Below are 24483 nucleotides of genomic sequence, written 5' to 3'. Positions count from 1 at the left end.
CTTTTCTGACATATTAGAACTTTTCCCCACTTCCTTCCCCTCCCTGCCCAATTGTTGGCATCTAGCTAGTCTTGTCGCAGGACCTGCAATGCCATTTCCTGCCCTTGTGTAATCAATAAGTCTTCAAATAATCAATAAGTGCTCCTGCAGGAGTAGCCTAGTGGGATTTCCTGCTTCATCAAGTGGAAATAAAATAAAATAAAATGGGAGAGATAGTTCATACGTTCTCTGTCACAATAGATGCCAGTGACAATCTCAGAGTCACAGCCCAAGCAACTTTACTAGAAGCAGTGAAAAGCTAGTTGAGTTGAAAACTACTCCCACACCCACCCAGAAATACATTTTTGTTTTATTTCAAAGGAAGTTGATTCCTTAACAGTGGGAATGTTACCTGTATCATATAGATCTAGGTAAGCAATACCTCTCTATTCCATGCAAGAGGCACTTCATTTGTAATGTCCACAGAAATTTGACAAGGAAAAGTCTGTTCTAGAACTTTTGTTACTTGAGAGGCAATGATCTTTATTCATTTATCCCTTTATTACCTACTTATTTCTGTTCATTAAGTGTGTTTTCACTACACTTACTTTTGTATTGTAGCTTTCTTTCTTTGTGCAGTAATGTTAACAACTACCCATACATTCCCTTTGTGTCATTAAGCAGCAGGGCCGGGATAGAAGAAGCGTCTATGTGCCTCATAGAATCAGATCATGGAAGCATGGAAAGGAATTGCATCAATATCCCCAATGCTCTGTCCATTCCCCTCTTCCCATTAATAGCCAGGAAGGAAAGAAGAGTTGACACAGTCATAATTTGGCCTTCCCCGGATACTCTGGCAGCGCAGCAAAGCCATAAATTATTTATTCCTGCAGCAAGAGAGAAGGTCAGGGACATACATTATACGTCCATCCCTAATAACACTGTGAATTTCTCAGCTACATTCCGGGGTTTCTCCCCCTCTCGTACATAAACCGTATACAACACTATTAGTATGTAAAAGCAGGATTTGGGGCTGTGCAAGTGGTGCACACACACTGAGTGCTTCTCTGAGAGGGTGCTGTCTCAAAGCCAGGTAAGCAAAGCTTTGGGAAGGAGGTGTGAGGGCTCTGGCAGGGTCCTAGAGTCCTCTTGCCTCCTCCCCAAAGCCCAGTTAGCATCTTCCCACCTTTGGGGAGGAGGTGGGAGGGATCTGGGACCCTGCCAGAGTCTTATGCCTCCATTCCAAAGCCAGGCGCCTCCTTACCCATCTTTGGAGTGCCAAATATTGGCCTCTTACAGGGTGCCACAGTACCCAGGTCCACCACTGGTAAAAGAATGTTGCAACACAGTTCATGGGTATCTGAAGTGATCTTACCCATGATAGCTTCATCTTGGGGACATAACAGTAAAATTTTTAGTACAAGAATACTTTTAATCCTACTGCACACCCGAGATTCATAACTTTGCTGTCAAATCCTGCTACTGAATAAACTACACAAACATAAATTGTCCGTTTAACCTAGGTCCACCTAATTTGATTTATGAAATTTGAACTTCGTTCAGAAGCAGTGGGTTTCCAAAATATGAGGCATTTCGAAACTATCCGTAACCAGCTCAGGGAATTCAGGAAAAGGCAGAAGCAGTTTTTGAAGAGTATAAAATTCTTACCTGGGCCATCAGAAGCTCCTTTCCTTTTTAATATCAATTTACAGGTATTTTACCCACATCTTGCTTACCTGTGCTCCAGAAAGATTTCCAGATAACCAGTCTCTCTTTTGGGGACCTTTGATTGTGCCAAGGTAGTTGGCCTGGAGGGAAAGAGATTATTTTTCCTTCTAGAATTTCAGTATGTGGAGTTTCACTAAGTGGTCAAAAACAGTAGCAGGCCAGACATAAAGGACGTCATAGCTTTGAAACAAAAATTGCCAGAGAGCATGAAATAATTCTCACCAAACAGTCTTGCCATGACTTCTTCACAACATTATGTTTATCTATTGCCTGTACCCCTAGACTCGGTGCTTTTTATCTTAAAATATACATCTGCCTGAAAGAATTAATTCAGATTACAGTCATGAGCATCCTTTGCCGAAGCCGGAATTAGCCAGCCAGGCATCTAGCCGCTGCAGTCAGAGAAAGACAGAGAAGCCTATTACTAGCAAGGAAACCACTTTAAGGAGACAAAGTGGTAATTAGAGGGGACTATTGGAAGGGTCACAGAGCTCAAGCTGGCTTTGGTGTCCTTGGCTATTAAAATATTTCTGAATTAATAGGCCTGCCTCAGCTGCAAACTGAATATGTTTATATTAACTGTACACAGAAAAAATGGTTGCTACTTTCTGCCATTGCTGCAGAGAGTAAGATATTTGAAATTGGCAGGGTATTTTGAAGTGGGATTCCATAAAATCTTTGTAAAGACACAGCTTGGTCCCTAAAGAAACTCTTGTCAAGGCATGATGGGAAAGGTGAAAAGTCATAAAGGTGAGGATGAGAGACAGGGAAGGAGTTGAAATGCAAATGGAACAGGGAGAGAGAAGTAAGACTGCCTAGTTGTGATTCCAAAAACTGATTAGTTCAGAGTAGTTTCACTAAAGTCTGGGTAGTTGGTCCAGGAAAAAGTAGGACATCACTATATAGCCTATAATATAGTATGTCAAAGCAAAATTTCAGTTCCCCCTCCACAGCAAAATATTTGAGTTCTTTAAAAAAAATAAAAATGGCAATGCTTCCTATGAATGTTCATTTCTGGAAGTCGGGCTTCCATGTGTCTATATATTTAGATCCAGTCACACAGACTCATGAAGTAAAACATTCTGGTTTTGCCCAGTTATCCCCACAAGATATGGTTTTTGCCCAGGCAGGCAGATGATCTGACCAATGAGAGCAGCAAAATAACCAGACTGTACAACGGTGATGGGATAAAATCAGGCCAAATCTTTATGAACAGCAGCAGGCAAGGCAAGGGTTGGCATGGCATTGGGTCCCAGGATCAGTTCATCATTCCACAAGCCCCATGTTGATGAAATGGATCCACTAGGTTTGGATCGCTCCAAACTTATACCATGGGAGTCGGCCAGTGTTGAATTTTGCCATGGTGCAAGCCAAGCAAGCAAGCAAGCAAGCAAGAAAGGTCTCACTGGGGAACCAGGCTGCAGATTCCAACCAGGCAGATACCGAACCCACGCTTGGGTTTGCCGTGGCCAATCCTCCCCTCGGGCCCCTTATGGGGGACCCCCTATACTAGGCGTAGGCAAACTTGGACATCCAGATGTTTTGGGACTACAATTCCCATCATCCCTGTCCACTGGTTCTGTTCTAGGGATCATGGGAGTTGTAGTCCCAAAACATCTGGAGGGCCAAGTTTGCCTAGGCCTGCCCTATACTATGTTGATCCTGCCCAATGCCATTTCTGCCATCATACAAAACAATGTTCTTCCGTCTTAATTTCATTGAGGGAAAACCAAGTGCCAATCGGGGGGGGGGGGGCGTATTTCCGGCCTTGTCAACCAGTGACCCAAAATTGCTCAGTGAAGGCTCTAACCCAGCGGTTCTCAACCTGTGGGTCCCCAGAAGTTGTTGGACTACAACTCCCATCATCCCTGAGCTCTGGCCTTGCTAGCTAGGGGTGATGGGAGTTGTAGTTCAACAACATCTGGGGACCCACAGGTTGAGAAAGGCTGCTCTAACCCAAGGGTGGGCAGGTGGGAAGTGCTCAGAGCAAAATGGCTATGAGCTCCAGGGGAAGCAGCCTGATATAGGCCTTCCCCTCCCCTCTACAGCAAGGGCTCATGGGACAGCTTTTTCCCATGAGCCCATCGCATAGAGAGGAAACTAGGCAAAACCTTGCCCAGCACTTTGTTGCAATCTATGGGCCACAGTGCCACCGGGCAAACCCATCCCGTGCTTATTGGGCACGAAAGGGGGTTTAGGTACACACCTTTCCTAAGCAAAATGCGCTAGGCACATTTACTTAGACACAGATTAGCAACTCTTTTCTATTTCTTGCCATTTCCAAACTGGGGGGAGTTTTAAAAGCCTGAATGAAGGGAAGAGGAGGCTGAAGTGGTTACTTGTGGGTGCCAATGGAAGACAGGAATGGGAGAAGAAAGGGGGTCTGCACAATGAATACATTATTCAACAGCATCTAGCATAGACCACTGCTTTATTGATCTATGCTGGGCAGTGCTGATTTATTCCATGAGGACATAGGGGGACCCTTCCTAGATCAAACCAGCATCCTGGTCTCACAATGGCCAACCAGATGCCTCCGGGAAGCATATCAGCAGAACCTGAGCACCATGGCATTTTCCCTACTGATGCTCTCCAGCAACTGGCATTCAGAGACATACACAACCATCATGGATGTTAATAGCCTTATCCTTCACTGCTACCATGTCTGCTGTCACGGATGATCATCACTGGACAACTCCAGGAGGCATTACTGACCCCTGGAGATTTCTGGCCATGCTCCTCCTTGGTGTCCATGAGGGAGGTAGACCCACTGCAGGCATCAGCCTGGAAATGGTACTGGGTACTACTGATACAGAACCAGTGAGAGGGTGTTGTTTGGGTTGAGTGGAGGTGGAAATGGGCAAGAGGCCCTTCTGTGCAAGTAGATTAACCAGCACATTTCCCAAGATCATGTTCCTCTTAGTAACATTAGTTCTCCACTCTTGAATTGTTGCTGTTATCATATTTACCAGTAAAGAAGAGAAATAGTAATCAAGACCATTTTGATTTACTGGCACTTCTGTAATTGCTTTAGCATGTGCACGTCTTCAACAGTGGGAAGCCAGAGTAAAAATATAACAGGTAAAGTACAGGTGTCTGACTACCATGTAAAGATTACATGTTGCAAAGCACATGGTTTATTGGGCCATATTTGGGCTAGCAGAATAGTTGCTCTTACAAACTTAGGAAGGAAAGTGTGCCTGAAAATCTAGCTGCTGGTTATTTCATTTGTGAAAGGTCCTTGGGACATCTCATTCTTACGTTTTGGATTAATGCCATGAGATCTTATTTAATGCAACAAATAACTTGTTTTTGTTCAGAAGGCTAAAGGTTGTGGATTAAGGGTTGCTTCACAAACAGCATCAGTCACATTTAAGCTGTTAAGCGATAGTTCTGTGTAAGAGTGATTCCTTGTAGAGTTTGTAATCTGGACTGGCCCAGGACATTTTGCACCCCCAAGTCCCTCGCCCCCGCTCCCCAAGTTAAGGTGCATAAGAACTAAGGTTTTTTTGCACCTGAAACAGAAAATTCCCAAAGCATCAACCCCTCCTGGTAGGAAAAATAAAAATTTGAATAACTAACAATTTGTTGCCCTTTCATGACACCTAAAATCAGTTGCCTGAGGTAGTTTTCTCACTCTGCTCAATAGTAGGACCGGCACTGTTTTCATGTATGTAAGTCCCTTGCCATGTGTTTTTAGCACTGTTACAAGGCTTTCCACACTGACACAATATTTTCCTGGCCAAAGGTGACATTCGTGAGGAGCTTCTTGATAGAGCCAGGCCACGTAGTCAGATGCCTGCATATATTTTTCCTACTCACCTCCCTCTCTCAGCAATTAAATTTCCTCAATAACTTAGTGCTTGGGGCTACTGCAACTTATGAAATGGTTCAAACTGTGAAGCCTCAGAATCTACTGAGAAATAATGATTTATTGCATTGAAGCTTTTGCTGAAGTTGCCAAACAAATCTGTTTTCTACATCTCAGGCTATAATTCTGTACTTTTCCTACACTTACTTCTTGTCAAAATTGTCCTAATTCACTCTCAGCTTGACCTGATACTTGCTCTGGGGTGGGGAGTGAAGAGTTAGTCTCCCCATCTCCAAAGTTTCAGGGATGGAGAACCTGTGGATCTCCAGATGTTGTTGGAGGCCAACAGCCACCAGCCCCATCCAGCATGGTCATTATTCAGGGATGGTGGCAGTCATAGTCCAAGAACAGCTGGAGAACCACAGGTTTCCTACCCCTGCTTTATTTCCATCCTATCTGCATATTTACTATTCCATCCACATGCACCGTAAATTGATTCAAGCAGGTTGTGCCATGTTACTGATATAGTGATTATGATGTATTTACTGATCACGAGTTTGTCTGTTCCATTTGGCGCAAATGAGAAGTACAGAAACTTAAATGCATGTGCAGGAAAGGTATTAGGAATCCTACCAATAAGCCACATACTTATTAACTCTTTTAAAAACCACAATTGGAAGCTGCTGCAGCAGCTGCTGCTGTTGTTTAAACAGAGGGTTGAACTCTGCAGGGTGTGCTGCCTGCAAGGTGACTTACCAGGCATCACTGAATGGCTATGGTAGAGGCGAAACATGGTCCACAGTTTACCTGAATTGCATAAAGCATCTCATTCAGGCTTAATAAATTGATTTTAGGAAATCATAAAGCATAGTGCAACAGCAAACACAAATGGATAGAGAAAACAAATTCAAGTGGAGTGAATTAGTTCTGTTTGCAAGCAAGTAGGTCAAATGCTGCAGCACAAAGAAATTGGAAGTAATGAGGATAGAGCCAAGTATAACCATATTAGAATGAGCAAAACAGGTTGAGGATTGGGCAGAAATCTTATGCTGCATTTATGTGAATCATCAGCAGTTGCGGGGGGAGTGCATTTGGCTTATACGCTCAGTGGGCAAAAGAATTTGGATATGCCCAGTTTACATTGAGACCTAAGCATTTAACTGTATTCTTGAGGGTGAAATTCTACGTATGCTTACTTGGAAGGGAGTCTTATTGAATTCAGCAGGGCAGCTGAGTGAACATGCATAGAATAGAAGTATTGGGCTGTGAGTCCAATGAATTTCATCAGGATTCAAGCCTACTTAATTTATCCAGATTGTATCCTATGCATACTGATTTGGCTTTATAATGTGGTCTGCATATTGATCCTGAACATTTGTTTCGGAATATCTGTTCGGGTCACAAGCATATAAATGCCAATGCTGTACCTGCAAAACATCATGTTAAGTAATGTTAAGTGGGCATAGCTGCTGCTGTGCACTATCTTCCCTACTTACATGCTAGCTGAACAGGTTTTAAGATCAGCTGTTAATTTGCAAATGACTTGTGATGGGCTTATAAATAACAAATGCTGTAGGTCTGTGACAGACTTGAATAGGATGCATTATAGATGATAAAGCACCATCAACAGAAGACGTGCTAGAGATAGTCACTATCTATGAATGAATAGACCTTTTTGACTCTGCTGACAATCAATTACTTTGTATTAAACTGAGGCGGGCAAGCTATTAAGCATAGATGGACATAATGGAAATGCTTGATGAGGCAGAGGACTGAAGCTAATTCAGATATTATACACTGCATGTCAAAGTTTCACTACACCTAGAAATCTTTATTTTATCAAACAAAACAAAACAAATATCCTTAACTGGTCTGCAACTGTTCAAAACACAACTATTTTCCCTTGATGAATGAACTGTTGTGATGTACTGAGAATAAGGGCCTCTGCAGGCTATATTAATGTTTAAACAAGCTCATGTGGGGGAAAGCTAACCTTGAGGTACCCTCACGATGGTCGCAAGCTGTTCAGAGGCAACCCATGGCCTTCCAGATATTGCTCAACTACTATCCCAATGGCCCTTGATAACAGGTGTGCTGTTGGGGTCTCGCAACATCTAAAGGGCCATGGATTACTCACAGCTACCCTAGAGGTAATGATGGGGGAGAAATTAATTCCATTCATGTTGTACATCAACCTGCGTTATTCAGTTCTTGAACCAAAATACAGCTACCCTTCAAAATTTGCACTTCTCCACATTTTGTGGTGCAGTTCTCCTGTGAAAATAATAAACACATATTATGCAACTATGGCCTTACTAGTGAAAAGTAGATTCTTCACCCTGCTACTGATTAATGTATATCTTCCCCGCCAAAGAGGCAAGCAGCTGATTAAAAACACCTGGCATATTATGCAAAACTGCATACAAAAACCATCTACTACTGAGCCACTTTCAAGGTCCTGAATGACTAAGCAAAAGGGTGGGTGCATGGAAGGCAAGTTGTAAGCAACCACAATTTGTGACATTGCACAACATTGTTACAGATCGGGGACACGGGAAACAAATAAAAAAAAAATCACCACACCTAGGAGACATATGCCTGTATATCTAAAGTTGCTTACCCCAGAAGTAAGTCAACGCTTAAAAATTACAACCTGGGATTGGGTGGAAAATATATAATTTTGAGTTTATCCCTGCACGCATACGGGTTGGAACCTTTCTTTAAAAAAAAAAAGAAAACATAGTTACTCCTCTGGTAATATGCTTTCCATGGGACACTTGTATTTAGCCCTGTATTAAGCCTCAAATCTGTAAGTTTTGTAAGGCAATGCCACTTCTGAAACCTTCTGAATTGGGCCAACCAACATATTCCTTTCTGTGGTGGTGCTAAATATGGGGGGGAGACGGAAATGGGATGTTAAGGGGTGGGAAAGAAAAGAGAGGGAAAAGAAACACATGAGTTGAGGAAAGAGGGAAAGTGAAAGTAATGGTTGTGCGAATAAACGAGATTCAGATACAAGAGAGAAGGGCTGCCATACATCCTGGAGAGAGGGACTGGAGAGAAGGGCTGCTTTGTCCTGGATATTAGTCAAGTCAATCGAAATATCACATTTTTTTGCGTTTTTGTCCTGGCAATCCTACGAGAGAGTAGAGAGTGCTATGAGATGGAGAGAGAGAGAAAGGAGAAGAGTTAATGAAGATGGGAGTGCCGAGACAAATGTGCTGCAAAGGAAGCAGAAAGAAAAAAGGCGGATAATAGAATGGGATAAAATGTGACACATACTCTTGAGTAGAAACCGCTGTCAGTTTTTTGAATTGTGTACCTCTGCTCTACACTTGAGGTGGCCAGGTGAATGGGGGGAAAAAATCAAGACTTGCTAAAGGAGTATAGGACCAGGTTTGGGGGATATAACATGGCTGCAGGCAACTCTGTGTGTGTTTAAGAAACGTCTTTGAGGGAGAAGTGGTTTTTAAGGAGGGAATCTGCAGAGAAGAAAGTGTTGGCTTGTCAGGATAAACGAAGGTTGTCCAAAGCACATGGAACAGCATGGGTGATGGCACAAAGGCAAAGACAGGTAGAGACAATCAAAGAGAGTGATAGCGGATCAGTTTGCACAGAACAGAGACAGCAAGAAAGGGGGTATGGAGAGATGAGAGAAGCGTCAAGGCCAAAGAAGTGGAGAGCCTTAAATGTAAGGATCAGGAGGTGCTTGAAGTTGATGAAAGTGACACAAAGAGACAGTGCAGAGATTTAAGTAGAGGTGCTTCCCAGAGAAGAAATTGATTTTAACAGAAGCATTTCAAATTGAGAGGACGAGAGGTGGCAGGATACCTAAAAAAGAAGGATGCGGTTTGATAGGGGAGAGAGATGATGCGGGATGCATGGGTGAAACCTTTAATGCTGGCATAGATAGGGAAGATGACAGCAGTGCTTCCAAGAGTTTTGAAATGACTACAAATTTCCCAAGTATTCTAAAGTAGATTGTGTGTCTGTCTGTGTGTGTGTGTGTGTGTGTGTGTGTGTGTGAAGAGGGAGACTGCAGTTAATTTCATATGGGCAATAGATCAATGATAGAAAAGCAAAATTCTGTATAATGAGACATGGGTGTCTGACCTATGCACAAAAGAGCCCAAAATCAACACATATTGTGGCCAGAGGCTTTTTGCACTCACTCTCTATGAAGGAAAAATCCCTATTTACCTGTGCAGAATATACTTGTCATAGTAGATATTGGAAAAACTATTTTGTGAGTAGATATTTCATTTCTTCTTTGGTCTGCTGTTGCACTGCCTGCTGTTTGCACCAGAAAGATGATGGTTGCATTATTTAAGTCGAAGTTGGGGGACCTGTGCCCCTTCAGTTGCTATTGGAACATCCCTGGAGCCAATGGGAGTTGGAATCAAAACAACATATGGAAGACCACATGTCATTTTAGTCTAACTTTAAAAAGCCATCATAATGATTTGTTTCCCACCACGCTGTTAGAAAGCTCCTTCACAAACTGACCCAGATGCATTTCCCATTATAAGAAATTTTTGGAGCCTTTGTCTGTGAGGATTACAGCAACTACCAATACTAAATTATAGTTGCATTCTTCATCATAATCCCTGAAACACTGACATATGTTTCAGAATACAAAGAAACATCGAAAAGCAACCAAGGAAAATGTGGCGTCTTCCAATATGTGTGCTGTGCTTTAGAACCCCGACTTAGCCTGGTTCTAGAATGCCTGGGAAGCCTCCACAAATGCACCTCCTACTTTTGCCCTCCAACTCATTTATTTACTTACTTTTATTTTTACATCTATACTCTGCAGATCACGTTTATACACCAGCAGATTGATGTTTGCTCTGATTTAGAGTGAAAGAGTGGGTTTTCCCTGGGGAAGGGGTGGGGCAAGGAGAAAACCACTTGGACCCATGCCTAGAAAGTGTGGGTCAAGTGGGAAACCACTCAGACCCTTGCTTTCTAGGCACAGGGCAAGCAGAAGTGTGGGCGAGCCCTTAATGCTGGACACAAATGCCTGAAGAGGTATTGTCCCTCACCATCGTTTCAGAAAACCTGTACCTAATTGGGTTATTGTCATAGTCAACCCATTGCTACTTTGTGCATGGCTTGTGCATGGCTCGCCTCTAACAGCAAATACTCCTTACTACCTCAGCTCATTGCACGAGTTCATTACTAGGCATTTCTCATGCCATGTTCTCCATGCAGTATTTCACCACAATTCACAACTATCTCAGTTTTCTTTTTCCCTTCATAAAGGCTATCCCTGCAGATCAGGACTCTTGACCATTGTGTCTATGGAACGATCTGATTTTATGATTATTGAAAAGTGATTAAGAAAAATTGAAGCAAGATATGTTCCAACCTCAACACACTTGTGGCATGTAGCATGATTCCACAGATACCTCAAGTTGCAGGGTCCCAATTCTGAGGAGTCTGTGGAATGGAAGAAATGGACACTTCAAAGCGATAATACACATTTTTCTACAAGGATAGTTAGGGTGGTTTTGTTCTTTGGTGTATGTGCATTTTAGTGATTGTACTGTTCGCGATGACCTTAAGTCAACTGTACTTTGTGGGGGGAAGGAGTGTAGCTTGGCTGTTAACCATTCTTTGCTGAAGAGGCTGCCAGTGATTACGCCTTCGGTAGTATGCATGTGCTCCAAGATCCTTACTTGCATTTGCCCAATACACTAAATACAGGACCTATCTGCATACAAGGATGGAGCCTATTTATCCCTTTGCCTAATGAAAGGATGATCAGAGCCCTGTCAGAGCCAACAGTGTGATTCACATCTCTAACATGCAGCTTGTACATTTCTTGGGCCTGCTGGCAAACTGCAGTTCAAAAACTTTTCCCACACGTTGATTGGCTTCTCCAGTTTGCAGGACTGGAGTACTATGAACTAAGTCTCTGAAAAATCTCATTTTGGACCAGTTCGCAACCCTGTAATAATTGCTTCAATTCTTTTAGTAATTTTTAGTTTGACCTCTGGCACAAAGGTAAGGGGAAGCGCCCGTGGTAAAAACTGAAGAATACTGCCATAAAAATAAATTACCGTATTTTTTGCTCTATAAGACTCACTTTTTCCCTCCTAAAAAGTAAGGGGAAATGTGTGTGCATCTTATGGAGCGAATGCAGGCTGCACAGCTATCACAGAAGCCAGAACAGCAAGAGGGATCGCTGCTTTCGCTGCGCAGCGATCCCTCTTGCTGTTCTGGCTTCTGAGATTCAGAATATTTTTTTTCTTGTTTTCCTACTCCAAAAACTAGGTGCGTCTTGTGGTCTGGTGCGTCTTATAGAGCAAAAAATACAGTAGCTGGGAATTCCTTTCTGAGTGCGATTGAAACAAATAGTCAGCATGGCAAATGGGATATATGTGGATGGAGGACTTGTGTACATTGCAAGGATTCTCTTGGGTGTGCAGTGTATCTTACATGCTGCAGTCCTCTGTGGAATCTTTGTTATTGAGGACAAGCACCACAGTGGCAGGTGGAGGCAAAAGTGAGTTCCAAAATTAAAACATGGTGGGGTTTCTTTTGGTAGTTTTCAGCAGAGTTAAAAAGCTTGGAATCTGGAGCTACCCAGATCCACCCCCTCTTCTTCCCCATTCACACATCACTAGTGTTGCTTTAAAAGGTAAACCATACCGAGGCCCTTACAGTTTTTTCATATTTACAAGGATGGCTTTGGATTCTAAGCCTACATGGTGGAAACTAGTTTCATGGCTGCCTCGGGTGGTGGGAATGGCTGGAAACAACAATCTATATTTCAACACTGCCCTCTGCTGACCGGAGGCATGAAAGGTTGCTTATATCCAACAACCACAATGTTATCTTTAATGGCTCAGCTTTTGCTTATGGAGGGGAAGAGAAGTCATTCACATATATGGCCAGGGGAGAAGGGAGTACGTATTCATTCATGGGGGGGGGGGGGGTGTTAAGGGAAAGGAAAGAAAGCTGCTCCCTGCCACTTTGTGACCCCAGCTACTGAGAATCTAGGTTGTTCCATCCTGCGTTGTCCCAACCTGGTTGTTGTTTCTGCTTGATTGGCAGATCGTTAAGGGTTGCTGAGGAATGGCTTTCATATATAGATGAACAATATTATTCGTGTAATGGATAGCTACCATTCATTTCAACAGTTCCAACAGGCATTACAGGAAAAATGAATCTATTTGTAATGGAACCATTATAAGAACAGAAATATCAACAAAATGTCTACCTGTGATAATGTAGCACATAGGTTAATAAGCACTTACTGGTATTTAGCAAGTATTACTATCGTGAAAGCTTTTGTTAAGGTTTTTGCCTGCTTTGTTTGGACAAACAAAATGCTTTCTGAGAATGCATGCATATGCCTTTATGTACTTGTATTTTTAAAATTATATGCTGGAGGTATGCAGTCTATAATTATTAATTGAAACATCCAACTACTACATATTTCCCCACGAGCCCCATGTCTTTTGATCCTCTCGGAAAATGTGATTATATAATATAATATAATAATACTATAATATATGTTAGTGTTGTGGAGCTTAAATGAATAACCTTTTAGGTGTGTGTGTGTGTGTGTGTGTGTGTGTGTATCCCCAAGTGTTAACTGCTGAACAATAGGATTGGGGATATTTGGAAAGAACACACACAAGTAAACTAGCACAAATAATCCAACTGTTTTCAAAAAGCAAATTAGAAAGAAAAGATCAAAATAAAAGTTTAAAAACTATTTGAGATTACAATGTCAAATAAAAAAATTGGTAAGAAAATATGTTTTCTAAGCCCAGTAATGCTTCACTAAGAAATTAGCAAAGGTATGTGTCCTTTTCTCCATAAGAACCATCAGTTTTCTTAATCTTGTAACCTAAAATTAAATTAATATGGTTTTCTTAGTGCTTATGAGCCACTGTATGCTAAAGTACGATTGATAGGCGGTTTGTGTTCTGTCCATGGCACTGCAAAAACAGTTCCAGTTCTAGCCACTTTTTCCCCTTTCCTTTTCCATTTCTCTTTCTTTCTTTGTTCTTTTTTTTCTCCTATACAGAAGACCATCAAATGAATTGTCACAATACTCGAATGCAAGACACAGAAAAAGATGATAACAATAATGATGAGTATGATAATTACGATGAACTGGTGGCGAAGTCATTGTTAAATCTTGGCAAAATTGCAGAGGATGCAGCGTACAGAGCCAGGACAGAATCAGAAATGAATAGCAATACATCTAATAGCCTGGAAGACGATAGCGACAAAAATGAAAATGTTGGTCGTAAGAGTGAGCTGAGTTTAGATTTAGACAGTGACGTTGTTAGGGAAACTGTGGACTCGCTGAAATTGTTAGCACAAGGACATGGTGTAGTGCTTTCAGAAAACGTTAATGACAGAAATTATGCAGACAGTATGTCTCAGCAAGAAAACAGGAATATGAACTATGGGATGTTGGGGAAGCCTACCAACAATGGGCTTACAGAAAAAATGGTGGAAGAGAGCGATGAAGAAGTATGTCTCAGCAGCCTGGAATGTTTGAGGAACCAATGTTTTGATTTGGCCAGGAAACTCAGCGAGACAAACCCGCAGGAAAGGAATCAACAGCAAAACATGAATTCTCGCCAACATGCCCGGCAAGAAGAAGATTTCCAAGGAAGGACATCTGATAGGAATTATTCTGATATGATGAACTTAATGAGGCTTGAAGAACAGTTGAGCCCCAGATCTAGAACTTTTTCTAGCTGTGCAAAAGAGGACGGTTGTCACGAAAGAGATGACGACACCGCCTCTGTAACTTCAGATAGGTCGGAAGAGGTATTTGATATGACGAAAGGAAACTTAACGCTGCTTGAGAAAGCGATTGCTTTAGAAACAGAAAGAGCAAAAGCCATGAGGGAAAAAATGGCAATGGAAGCTGGAAGGAGGGATAATATGAGATCCTATGAGGAGCAGTCTCCAAGACAGCTTTCTGGAGACGACAGGAAGTCTAAGTCCAGTGACGGCCATGTCAAAAAGCCATATTATGGTAAAGGTAATATTTCTCTCTAATGTATGTTGTATTATGATGAACTATGGGGTGAATCTTAACAAGCCATGCACCTGAATGTGTTTTTTTGCACTCAAAAAAATAATTCTAGAAGCACAAGTAGTTCAAAGTAATGCTCTGTGTCTTTAGGTAGAACATTACGTCATGCCAGGAGAAGCAAAGGGAATAAGAGATCATGTTAAAAGAGAGAAGGTTGTCCAGAAATGCTGAATATATTTTATGATTTTAAAACTAAAGGCAAATACATCTTGCATGAATTGACTTATACGTTAAGATTTTGTGCAAGACAGCCAATTAGCTGGGAAATGCATATTTTTATAGACTGGACTGTGTGGGGCATCTTGATTTATAAAATTATAACCAGATGGTGGTTATTGATGAACCCTCTCCCATATAAAATGTAGAGCTGCTTGATAGAAATTGAATAGTATCTGAGTGACCGATAACATGAGATAGGGGCAACGACTGCACATTAATTATCTTTAATAGTAAGGTAATGGAAATCATTTGCTATGCAAGGCATGCTTTGGCCTGGGCTGAGATCAATAGCAATTTCTTTCTTATATGCATTCCACTCCACTGGTTTCATGCCTTTGTGGAAATAGCTAAGGTGCTACCATAACAATTATCCAATATATAAGACCAAAAAAGACAAAACATAAACAATTACCATAACCATGTATTATGTCTAGGTATATACAATGTAAATATCAACATGCTATTTTTATGAGTCTGCATTCTTGTAAAGTTTCCCAACAGCAGAATACTTTTCACTCCCATTAACTTTAATGGGAGTTGAGGAATCTGAATCATTGGAGGGAGGTGTGAATAACCTAGATGGTTATGGATGATGCTGTGATTTCCAGAGCATCACTTTATTAAATTGTTATTCTGTGTTTTTAAAAAATATTATGAACTTGGTAACAGGGCTGTAAAGTATAATCATGATATTAAAACATTATTTTCAATATATCTGCACAGGAGACTTTTTCTTTCCTTAAGCAAAGTTTGTAAGACAAATAAAAGACCCATATAACCCTCATAAGCTACATAAGTATGATGAAAGCATGAAGCTTTCTTGCAATCCAGTTTTGAGCCACTGTTGTATACCAACACCTGAGTTATTGACTGCGTTTGAGGCAGTTCGCCCAATACATTTTTCTGTACATGCAAACTACTGTGGGGCACACACTTGTATGAACAAGTGTAATGTATGGGCAATGAAATCATGGATGTGGCCAGCATCAATTTGTATGACTGGCAAACAGTTTCACCATGGTTGCCGCAATTATGGGAATCGCTTCTGGCATGCTATGCACATTATGCTTGTCCAGGCAAATTAATATCTCAAATTGGTCTGGAATGCTTATTTTTACGGACAAGGAAAAACACACTGTCCCATTACATGCTACAATAAAGTAATGCGTATATACTTCAATATTTTAATCTGTTATTAAGGAAAAAAGACAGTCCGTTTTTTAAAAAGAAAATAAAGCACTGTACAAATCAGCAAATAGTTGAGACACCATTCAAGTAAAAATTACAAATGTGCTTATCTTACAGAATATAATATAATATTATAACATGCCCTTAACCAGACCCAATATCATTTAAACATTACCACCTCAGGGGAAAAAGAAGGTGCTTCTGTACCTCTGGGAGTTTGAACGTAAATATAAACAATGATGCTAACAGGGGTCACAAGCGATACCTGGATCTAAAGTTGAAAGTTTGGGCAATGTTAACCTCAGACTTGGGGTCCAGACTCAATTCTTTTCAAAGAGCAGGATAAAATAAATAACCATATACCTTCTTTGCTCTACTGTAAAAAAATTAAAAGTGAATGAATGAAGGCTATGTCCTTCTAACATCACTCATCATCAAGTACAGGTGATTCCCTCAACTGTGTCTCCTCTTGGGGGAGATGTGGGGTACACATCTCAGGGAATATACACACACTTTAATGTAGGGAAGAAGATGCATCAAAAGGAATGCCTAACAATTTTGTTTCTGCTGCTTTCCTATGGTGGGTTCCAAAAACATTGCGAGAGGCAATCCTTTCTATAGATATATGCTTTTCCATGTTAGAAAGTATCCGGATGTCTTTGTGTCCCTAACCTCACCGTTGCAAAATTATATCTGATAATATTGCAGTCCTGACTGGACAATTGTATCAAGAGTTGGTAGAGAACAACAACTTTCCCTAAGGCGGTAGGGAAATATTTATGAGGCAGTCATGATGTTAAACTGAATTACCCAAGTGTCAGTATTAAGTTCTCCTTCAATATTTTCTTACACAGTACTAGATAAAGCTATTTCCATTCCTTGTTTGGACCAAATAACCATTTTGATAGTAAAGCTCCATAACAGTCACCTAGAAACAAAGGGAGCCTGCCCCACATTTCTGATTCACTCAGCCTAACTTGTTTCCAGCATTATACTTGAAATACACTACTCATTAGTAATACAGTTAAAACATTGTTTTTATGAGTTTCAAATTAAGATGTGAATACTGTATGGTTCAGCCCCATGGGTAGCAATAATTCAGTAATATTCATTGATCTTAGTGATGCCCCCCTCATTTATTATCTAATTAACTAAGATGTGAAGATTTATACTCTTTTGGGTTAACTGTACCTTGTTGCACTTGATTATTGTCATATGAAATAGAAATAACCAAAATACTCTGAGAGATAGTCAACTAAATCATACTAAAAGTAGGCCCATTGAATTCAATGGGTCAGCTCTGAGTTTGACTGATATTGGATATCACCCAGTGCTCTTATTGGCTGGATTCTTTGGACCACAATATAACATATCAGAGTGCTTTATGTAAAGAGTTCCATAAAGCTTTATGTATGCAAATGAATGGTATGGCTGTCAAGAGGTAACATAACTTCAGAGACATAGAGAAAGACATTGATGAGTTCTATTCCCAGCTCCAATACTAATTTCTTTCTGTTTTCTTGGGCTGAATAATCTGCCACAGACATAGTCACCAATATGGGGCATTTTAGTATTTGTGTTGCTTTATAATTTTGTTTTATTTTTGGCAGGGGGTTATTAAATGAAAGTTAACAATGCATATATTGGTCTTCCTGCTGTCAGGAAGCCCTGTCAACCTAATTAAACTACAACCTTTGGATTTAAACCATTAAGGGTAGGCCTGCACAATTTATGACCTACCAAAGCAAATTCAGTCTCCCCAACCATGTTATGTAGCGTGCCAGATGTATGGCAGCCTTCCTGTCCTGTGTTTTGAAGTTTTTAGGCAAGCGGCAGAAGCAGGAGGATTATTGATACCCTGTTGGTGGGACTCCATAGGTGACTGGCACGCTGCATTATAGAATCCTTGAATTGGAAGCGACCCTCCCTCCAAGTTCAGCTGGTCCAACCCTCTGCAATACCACATCTACCACAAGGTGTGGAAGCACATGAAACTGGCCACTTTAAGTTGCATGAGCACTGGCTCCCATCATGGCAGGCCAGTCATGGGAAACTGCTGCCGTGAGCAAAAGCAGACTGTTTGAAACACCAGTACAAAGCCTTCCTGGAGTGGCACGCTAAATTCCTGCATATGCTTCTCACTTTTATTCTGTGAGCTGGCAGAAAAATCAATGCTCAAATATATAGCAGAGGCCAAATAACCCAGAGTTTCCTGTGCATTGGCTTGAGTTGCGAATCAGTGTATAATATATCAGTAACAAGCACTAATTAGAAACCCCAGTCCTGGAATACAATCTCTTGCTTTAACCTGTGCTTTAAATACTAAAAGGCAAGCACCTTAATTTCTCCAAACTTTGAGCTGTCAAAAAATAATGTTTGATTTGAATCAAGACCTATGAGTTTTGAGACAGTTGAATAACAACATTCTGAAGGGAATTAATGTCCTTCATAATGCCAGGTTCAAACACACAGCACTGATAGATAAATGTTTAGGTTTTTTTTTAAAAAAATGAAAACATTGCTTTAAAAGGATGAATTCTAAAATGATTGAGTTTGGTTGACAGAATCTTATGAGCAATATTGGCTGCATTTGTTTGATACCGGATATGAATTATTCCTAGTACTGTATTTAAAACATTGCAACAGTATAAAAGGATGATCTTCTGATCTGGAGCTTCTGATCAGAATTCAAAGGGGTCCTTTCGCCCAACTATCCTGAATCATGTAAACTTTACTGTGTACTGCTGAACTCTGAAAGTGGCTTTGCACCTAACATTTTAGGTGAAAGACATGTTGGTTTTTTAAATATGTGAGTTCCAAAAAAAAAAAAAAAAGTGAATTGTTGTATTAGTTATGGAGATAGGATTAGCTCTAGCTGCCTGTTTCTGTACACACGGCTTTACTGCCACACAAATTGGAAAAGGGTGCTGAGATGATAGCCCTGATATTTACACAATCATTTATTTTAGGATCATCCCCCTATCTTTTTAGGCATTGCCAATTCTCTTACAGCTGACTTTAGCCTCTGATTCACACAGGCATAACCAAGGAAGGTCACAGGCAATTTTCTTCTATGATTTGAAGTGGTGGAGACGGTTCTCCTCCTTCATACACGCTTACTATTTCTCCCTTTAATGGTTGTCAGAGAGGAAAGACAGAAAAAGAGTGAACAGGACCCCCTTTTGGGGCGGGGTCCAGCATCAGAAATGAAAGAGAGGTAGTTCAGTGGTACAGCATCTTTTTTTACACTCAGAAGGTCCCAGGCTCAATCCCTGGTCTCTCCAGGTAGGACTGGAAATGTCCCTGGTCTGAGGTCCTGGAGAGATGCTGCCAGCCAGTGTAGACAGACTAGATGGACCAATGGCCTGGCTTCGTATAAGACAGCTTCCTGTGTCTTATGTCCAGTCTATGTCCAGTCCGTCTCCCTTTCCCTTTTGGTTGTATCTTCCACCCATCATCCCAGTACCTGCCTCTATAGGCTGAGACAAATGAAAACCAAATTGCTTTTCATGGCACTCAACAGCACAGGGCTGTTGCAGCACTGCAACAAGAACTTTAGGATTGCTACTGAAGCTAACCTATAGCAGGAGGTGGAGAGAAGGGGATCTGAAAGAAGAAAACCAGTGGGGCAAGGAGGTTGAGGGTGAGAATGGCTATTTCAAGGAATTATGACACGCACATTACTCTTCTTACCTACCTCCCTCTCCTATCACTCTAGTTAGTATTGATGCTCTGCCAGATTCCTTAGAACAGGGAGAGCCAACATGGTGCCCTCAAGAAAGAGTTGGGTACCAACTCCCAACATCCCTAACCATGGGCTGTGCTGACTGACACTGATCAGGGTTAAAGTCCAACGACATCTAAAGAGCTACTTGCCCCTGCCCTAGAATATGGATACAAATCAGAAGTTGAAATTAGCTTGGGAGATAATTAGCCTAGGATAATGGATTGTGTAAATGGAAAGAGCAGGGGTATTTTAGTACAACCCCCCCCCCCAAAGCATTCAGTAAAAGAATGCTATTGGGGGTTCCAGTTTTAATTCCAATTTCAGCAGTAATTCCACAACATTCTCTGCAAACACACACATAAGCGTAATAAGAAAAATAATTTTCATAGGTTATTACGAAAACAGCAAAATGTGATGCAACTCTTCATTATGAATGTTATGAATATCTAAGTGTTCTAAATATGTGGTGACTTTCACAGGACAATTTAAAAGCAAGTTAACTTTAAAAACAAACAAACTTGTAGTTAATGTTCAGTGGAAAGAAACATCCTTTTCTGTAAGTTCTTATATTCTGTAGCAAACTTTTGAGAAACAGTGTTGTCTGTTTTAGCATGCCATTGAAAAAGAATTAATTTGCATTGCATCTTTGAAGAATTTTGGCAAGGAGCTGGGTCCACTATCATCAGTACTCTGAATTTCTCCCGCATAAGATCTGTAGACTTCAATATATATGAGGAAAATAGTTTTTAAAACAAATTCAAAACAGAGCCAACTTATAGCTAATGCTTGACAGAAGTTATGTTGACAGTGGTGGTGGCTTTGCTGGAAGAAAGTCACCACCATTTAGCCTCCATGAATGGAGGACAGCTGTGACCATAGGAGCCTACGGTACAGAAGAAGGAAGCAGGAGATAAAAATGTTTTCAGTCGTAGATGTGTTTTCTTCCAGTGTTCTTTGAGAACATTTTCCAAAGAGTAACTGAATTCATTAAGTGAACCTTCGTCCATTTGGAAATCTGAAAAGGGAAAACATCATTCACTTGACACATTTGTTGTAAATTATAGATCCCTCAAGAACAGAAAAGAAAGAAAGCAAATGTCCTACCCCTGGGTGTGATGGAACTGGCCATGTAACGGGGCTTTACCCCCATCACCGCAGTTTGTCAGGATGCCCACACAAAGATAGGGTCCCTCCAGAAAGTAAGTCCACATTGTTTCATGGAAACTGGGGATAAAACTCCACACAAATTTTTCTAGCATGCATTAAGAAACTTTTTTTCCCTTCTCTTTTTTTCTCTGTCCCATTTTTCTAGTATGATATGTCTCAATTTAGCAAACTGTTTTCTGTTATATTTGCATTTTTTTCTTTATTTCATCATGTTCACATCTATACTAACCTTTATGCTTGAAGAAAGATGTTTTAAAGCTGTATTCTTTTTATTCTGATAGTATTAGGATATTCGCAAACTGTTGTTTTTCTCTATGCCACAGGTATTCCCCCCCGCCAGAAAAAAACAAAACAGTACTGCTTTTAATTCTGAGTAATTATAGCCATCTTTTGAATAGAGTCTCTCATGTTCAAATAAAGGAGCCGATGTTCCTTCCACTTTGAAAATAGGCAATTGGATTCATTTTTAAATTTTTATATATATATACATAATTATTCAAGCAATTAATTCAAATATTTGACCTTTAGAATTGTGGTTGACTTGCAATAATACAGCTCTGCATGGATGTTAGTACAAAAATGCTGCAATTGTATAAGAGGTATGAAGGGAGAAGGAATATGTAAAAAAACAAAAACAGGTGCCATAATTGTCTGAGATTGTCAGAACTCATCCACCCACCTGCTAAGAAGAATATACTAAACTGACTCTCAGATTTTGTGGGAGGCTTCAAACATTACAAAAACAAGGCTTCTAATCATAGAATCATAGAATTAAGGAGTTGGAAAGGGACCCTGAGGATCACCCAGGCCAACCTCATGCAATGCAGGAATAAGCAGAGATCAAACCTGCAACCGGGTGTTGCGTGTCAAGGTCCCCAAGCTACCCCAATAAAACACAATTCACACGGAATTTTTGTTTAAGGTTTTTGGCATAATTTTGGCCACAACTTTATTAAAATACAAAAAATGTGAGTGGTTGCTTAGGCATTGGTTGCGACTATCTGATCCCGCACGGGGACAGACTGACATCTGCATGCCCACGAAAGTCAGAAAGGGAAAACATTTTGGGGAGAGCGATGGAGTTGGGTACCATGCCCTTACCTCTCCCCAAATACTCCCAGGGGCTCTTGTGTGGCCCTAGCCCCTTGACAGGGGTTCGGACAAAAGCATGGCGAGCCCCTGGGTTCCTTTAACGGAATTCCCTTGCAGCAGCAGCATTGGAGGGGCAGGCGCCACCAATCCTTACCCCTTCACCAACCAATTCATAAAACCAATGCCTAACCACAACCTTATAAGTTGTGACGATTTGCTACACAGTAGGCAAAAACCAAATGGCACCAGCCAATCAGCCAAACGGACAAAATTCCTACCAGGCCCCTGCCCCAGAAGCAGATGACCCCATGACAGGCATAGCAAGGTCAAAGCAAACAACACTAAATATAGGGAGGGCGGGCAGGTAATCCGATGCATGCAGCGAAAAGAGGAAGCTCAACGTTGCGCACAGGGAATATAAAAATTCTTGGCTGTCAATCAAAAAATGGCAACATCAAATTCTCCCCAATGACAAGAGGAACCCAGTTGCAATGGTGACCAACTACCTTTACCCGCCCAGCAACAGTGGGATGTCTTGTAAGACACCACCGTAACATGTGCTCTCCATGAAGGAGAACACGCTTTATCAGCACCACACTTGTCAGCACTCCGCTCTTACTAACTGAGCTATCCATTCTTTGCAAGATGGTGGCTTTCTAAAAGCTGGGCTACATGATTAGATTAGATTAGATTAGATAAATTTATTGTCATTGTCCGTATATACACAGTATACACAACAACGAAAATCAAACACCCACCCAAACACCCACCTACATGTAGATTTGATTCATTGCTTCCCAAACAGCTTAGTTGTCGAACAAATTGGCACCCGAATGCCGCAAACCCGGAAGTGAGTGTTCCAGTTTGCAAACATTTTTCAGAAGCCGGACGTCCGACGTGGCTTCCACAGCTTCTGATTGAGTGCATGAAGCTCCTGCAGCCAATCGGAAGCCACGCCTTGGTTTTCGAACAGTTTCAAGAGTCGAACGAACTCCCGGAATGGATTAAGTTCAAGAGCCAAGGTACCACTGTATTTGATTTAATATCTACACCCCACTTTTCCATTAAAACAATAGTGGAAGTGGCTTGAAATGAAAAACAACAATAATAAATATAAAACACCAGAAAAACATATATAATATAGTAGCGAGGTCAAGAATTCCCACTAGAATTAAGGGACCTTAGTCATGTTCATTAATTTCAGTGGGTCTCCTCTGTTTAGAACTTAGTCAAATTCCACACAGTGTGAAACTGTCTCAATTCTCCTTAAGGATCACCCCATCGGGTTAGGGTGAGGACAGTCATTTTCCACAAAGCAGCTCTTCATATATCTGCCACTGAAAACAATATCCCTATGAGAGTGCTTCTGCATGTTGCCATTATATTGAGAAGTAATTACCATGTGATGTAGTATCATCACATATATTAAGTGAAAAAAGTATTTTTCATTCATGACAATGAAGATTTGGAAAGAGAAGCTGCAAGAAACTTTTGAGTCTTGAAAGCACTTAACTCAGTCTGGAGTTAAGTCTTGAAACTCAGTCTGGAGTTAAGTCTTGAAAGCACTTAACTCAGTCTGGAGTGGTATGAGGGCATCAGTGGCAGAGTATTGTCCATTTCATAGTCTCCCTTAAACCTCGCAGAAAGGGAAATCCCTCTTAAGGAAGCAACACTGCTTCTCAGCTGGTGTGTGAATTGAGCTGATCAAAGGAATTCAATTTCCAGTTTAGCAAGGCCTATAATTTTCTCAAACACAAATGTTTACTCAGTTCCTCAAAGCGGTTCATCTCCTCCCCCCCACCAACGTAAATGGTAAACATAAAGCATTTAGAAAATGTTACCAATCAAAGAAGAATATAGCTTTAAACGGTTTGCATGTTCAGTAGTGACAAAAGTGAAAAAGGTGAGATCATCTCTCTCTTTCTATCTATCTCTTTTTTTCTCTCTCCTTCTTACCCTACTCCTGCAGTGCTGGGCTTGTAAAGCATGTTTCAAGAACAGCTTTGAATAGCAGGAAATCCAAAGTGAAGCTTTCACATCTTTAGTACACTGCTAGTAGTGTGGTGATGGTGATGAATGATGGTGGTTGTGACTATTCTTTAAATCAATTATGCACAGGCTTTATTCCTTATGTCCTCTAGGCTTTTGTGTAAGCATTACACATGATTTTTTTAAAAGATTGGTTCCTTTGAAATGTAGCATAATTTTGCACTAGTCGTCCAGCAACAGTGACACAGATGTGAGCATTTTTCATGTTGTACACATGCACACCAATTGGATGCAGCTCAATTTATTTTTAAACGTTAAAAAAAAAAGTGAATGTTTGGCACATAATGGTTTTCAGTTCAAGTAAATTATAAGTACTGTCCTATTGTATTGAATCCAGAGACTTTGAGATCTGTAGGATGGGATCTCTGATATTTCAAATCCCACACTGGAAAATAGCAGAGATGCAATTTACAAAGTAGTGTGCTCCCCTATCGCTGAATTGCAGCCCCT

At 40.9% G+C, this 24483-nt stretch overlaps 2 protein-coding genes across 18 annotated transcripts in view; one reads left to right on the top strand and one right to left on the bottom strand.

Moving 5' to 3' along the window:
• Positions 1-24483, bottom strand: part of TRAPPC12 (trafficking protein particle complex subunit 12) — a 651202-nt gene that overhangs the window by 546957 nt on the left and 79762 nt on the right. The gene's annotated exons all lie outside the window — the stretch shown is intronic.
• The window catches only part of MYT1L (myelin transcription factor 1 like), a 282484-nt gene that overhangs the window by 198431 nt on the left and 59570 nt on the right, over positions 1-24483 (top strand). For 10 of the 17 annotated variants that reach the window (XM_080998943.1, XM_080998953.1, XM_080998958.1 and 7 more), the window contains 2 exons: positions 13563-14537; positions 20790-20924. The exons of 1 other annotated variant lie outside the window; for it this stretch is intronic. In XM_080998943.1, coding sequence (XP_080855069.1) covers positions 13563-14537; positions 20790-20924 — 1110 coding nt within the window. The remainder of the gene's footprint in view (positions 1-13562; positions 14538-20789; positions 20925-24483) is intronic. 6 more of the 17 variants (XM_080998947.1, XM_080998957.1, XM_080998954.1 and 3 more) reach the window with 3 other exon arrangements.

The sequence above is a fragment of the Podarcis pityusensis genome (assembly GCF_964106645.2).
Source record: "Podarcis pityusensis genome assembly, chromosome: 3".
Lineage (NCBI taxonomy): Eukaryota > Metazoa > Chordata > Lepidosauria > Squamata > Lacertidae > Podarcis > Podarcis pityusensis.
The sequence above is the reverse complement of the archived record's forward strand: the minus strand, read 5'-3'. Positions and strand labels throughout refer to the sequence as shown.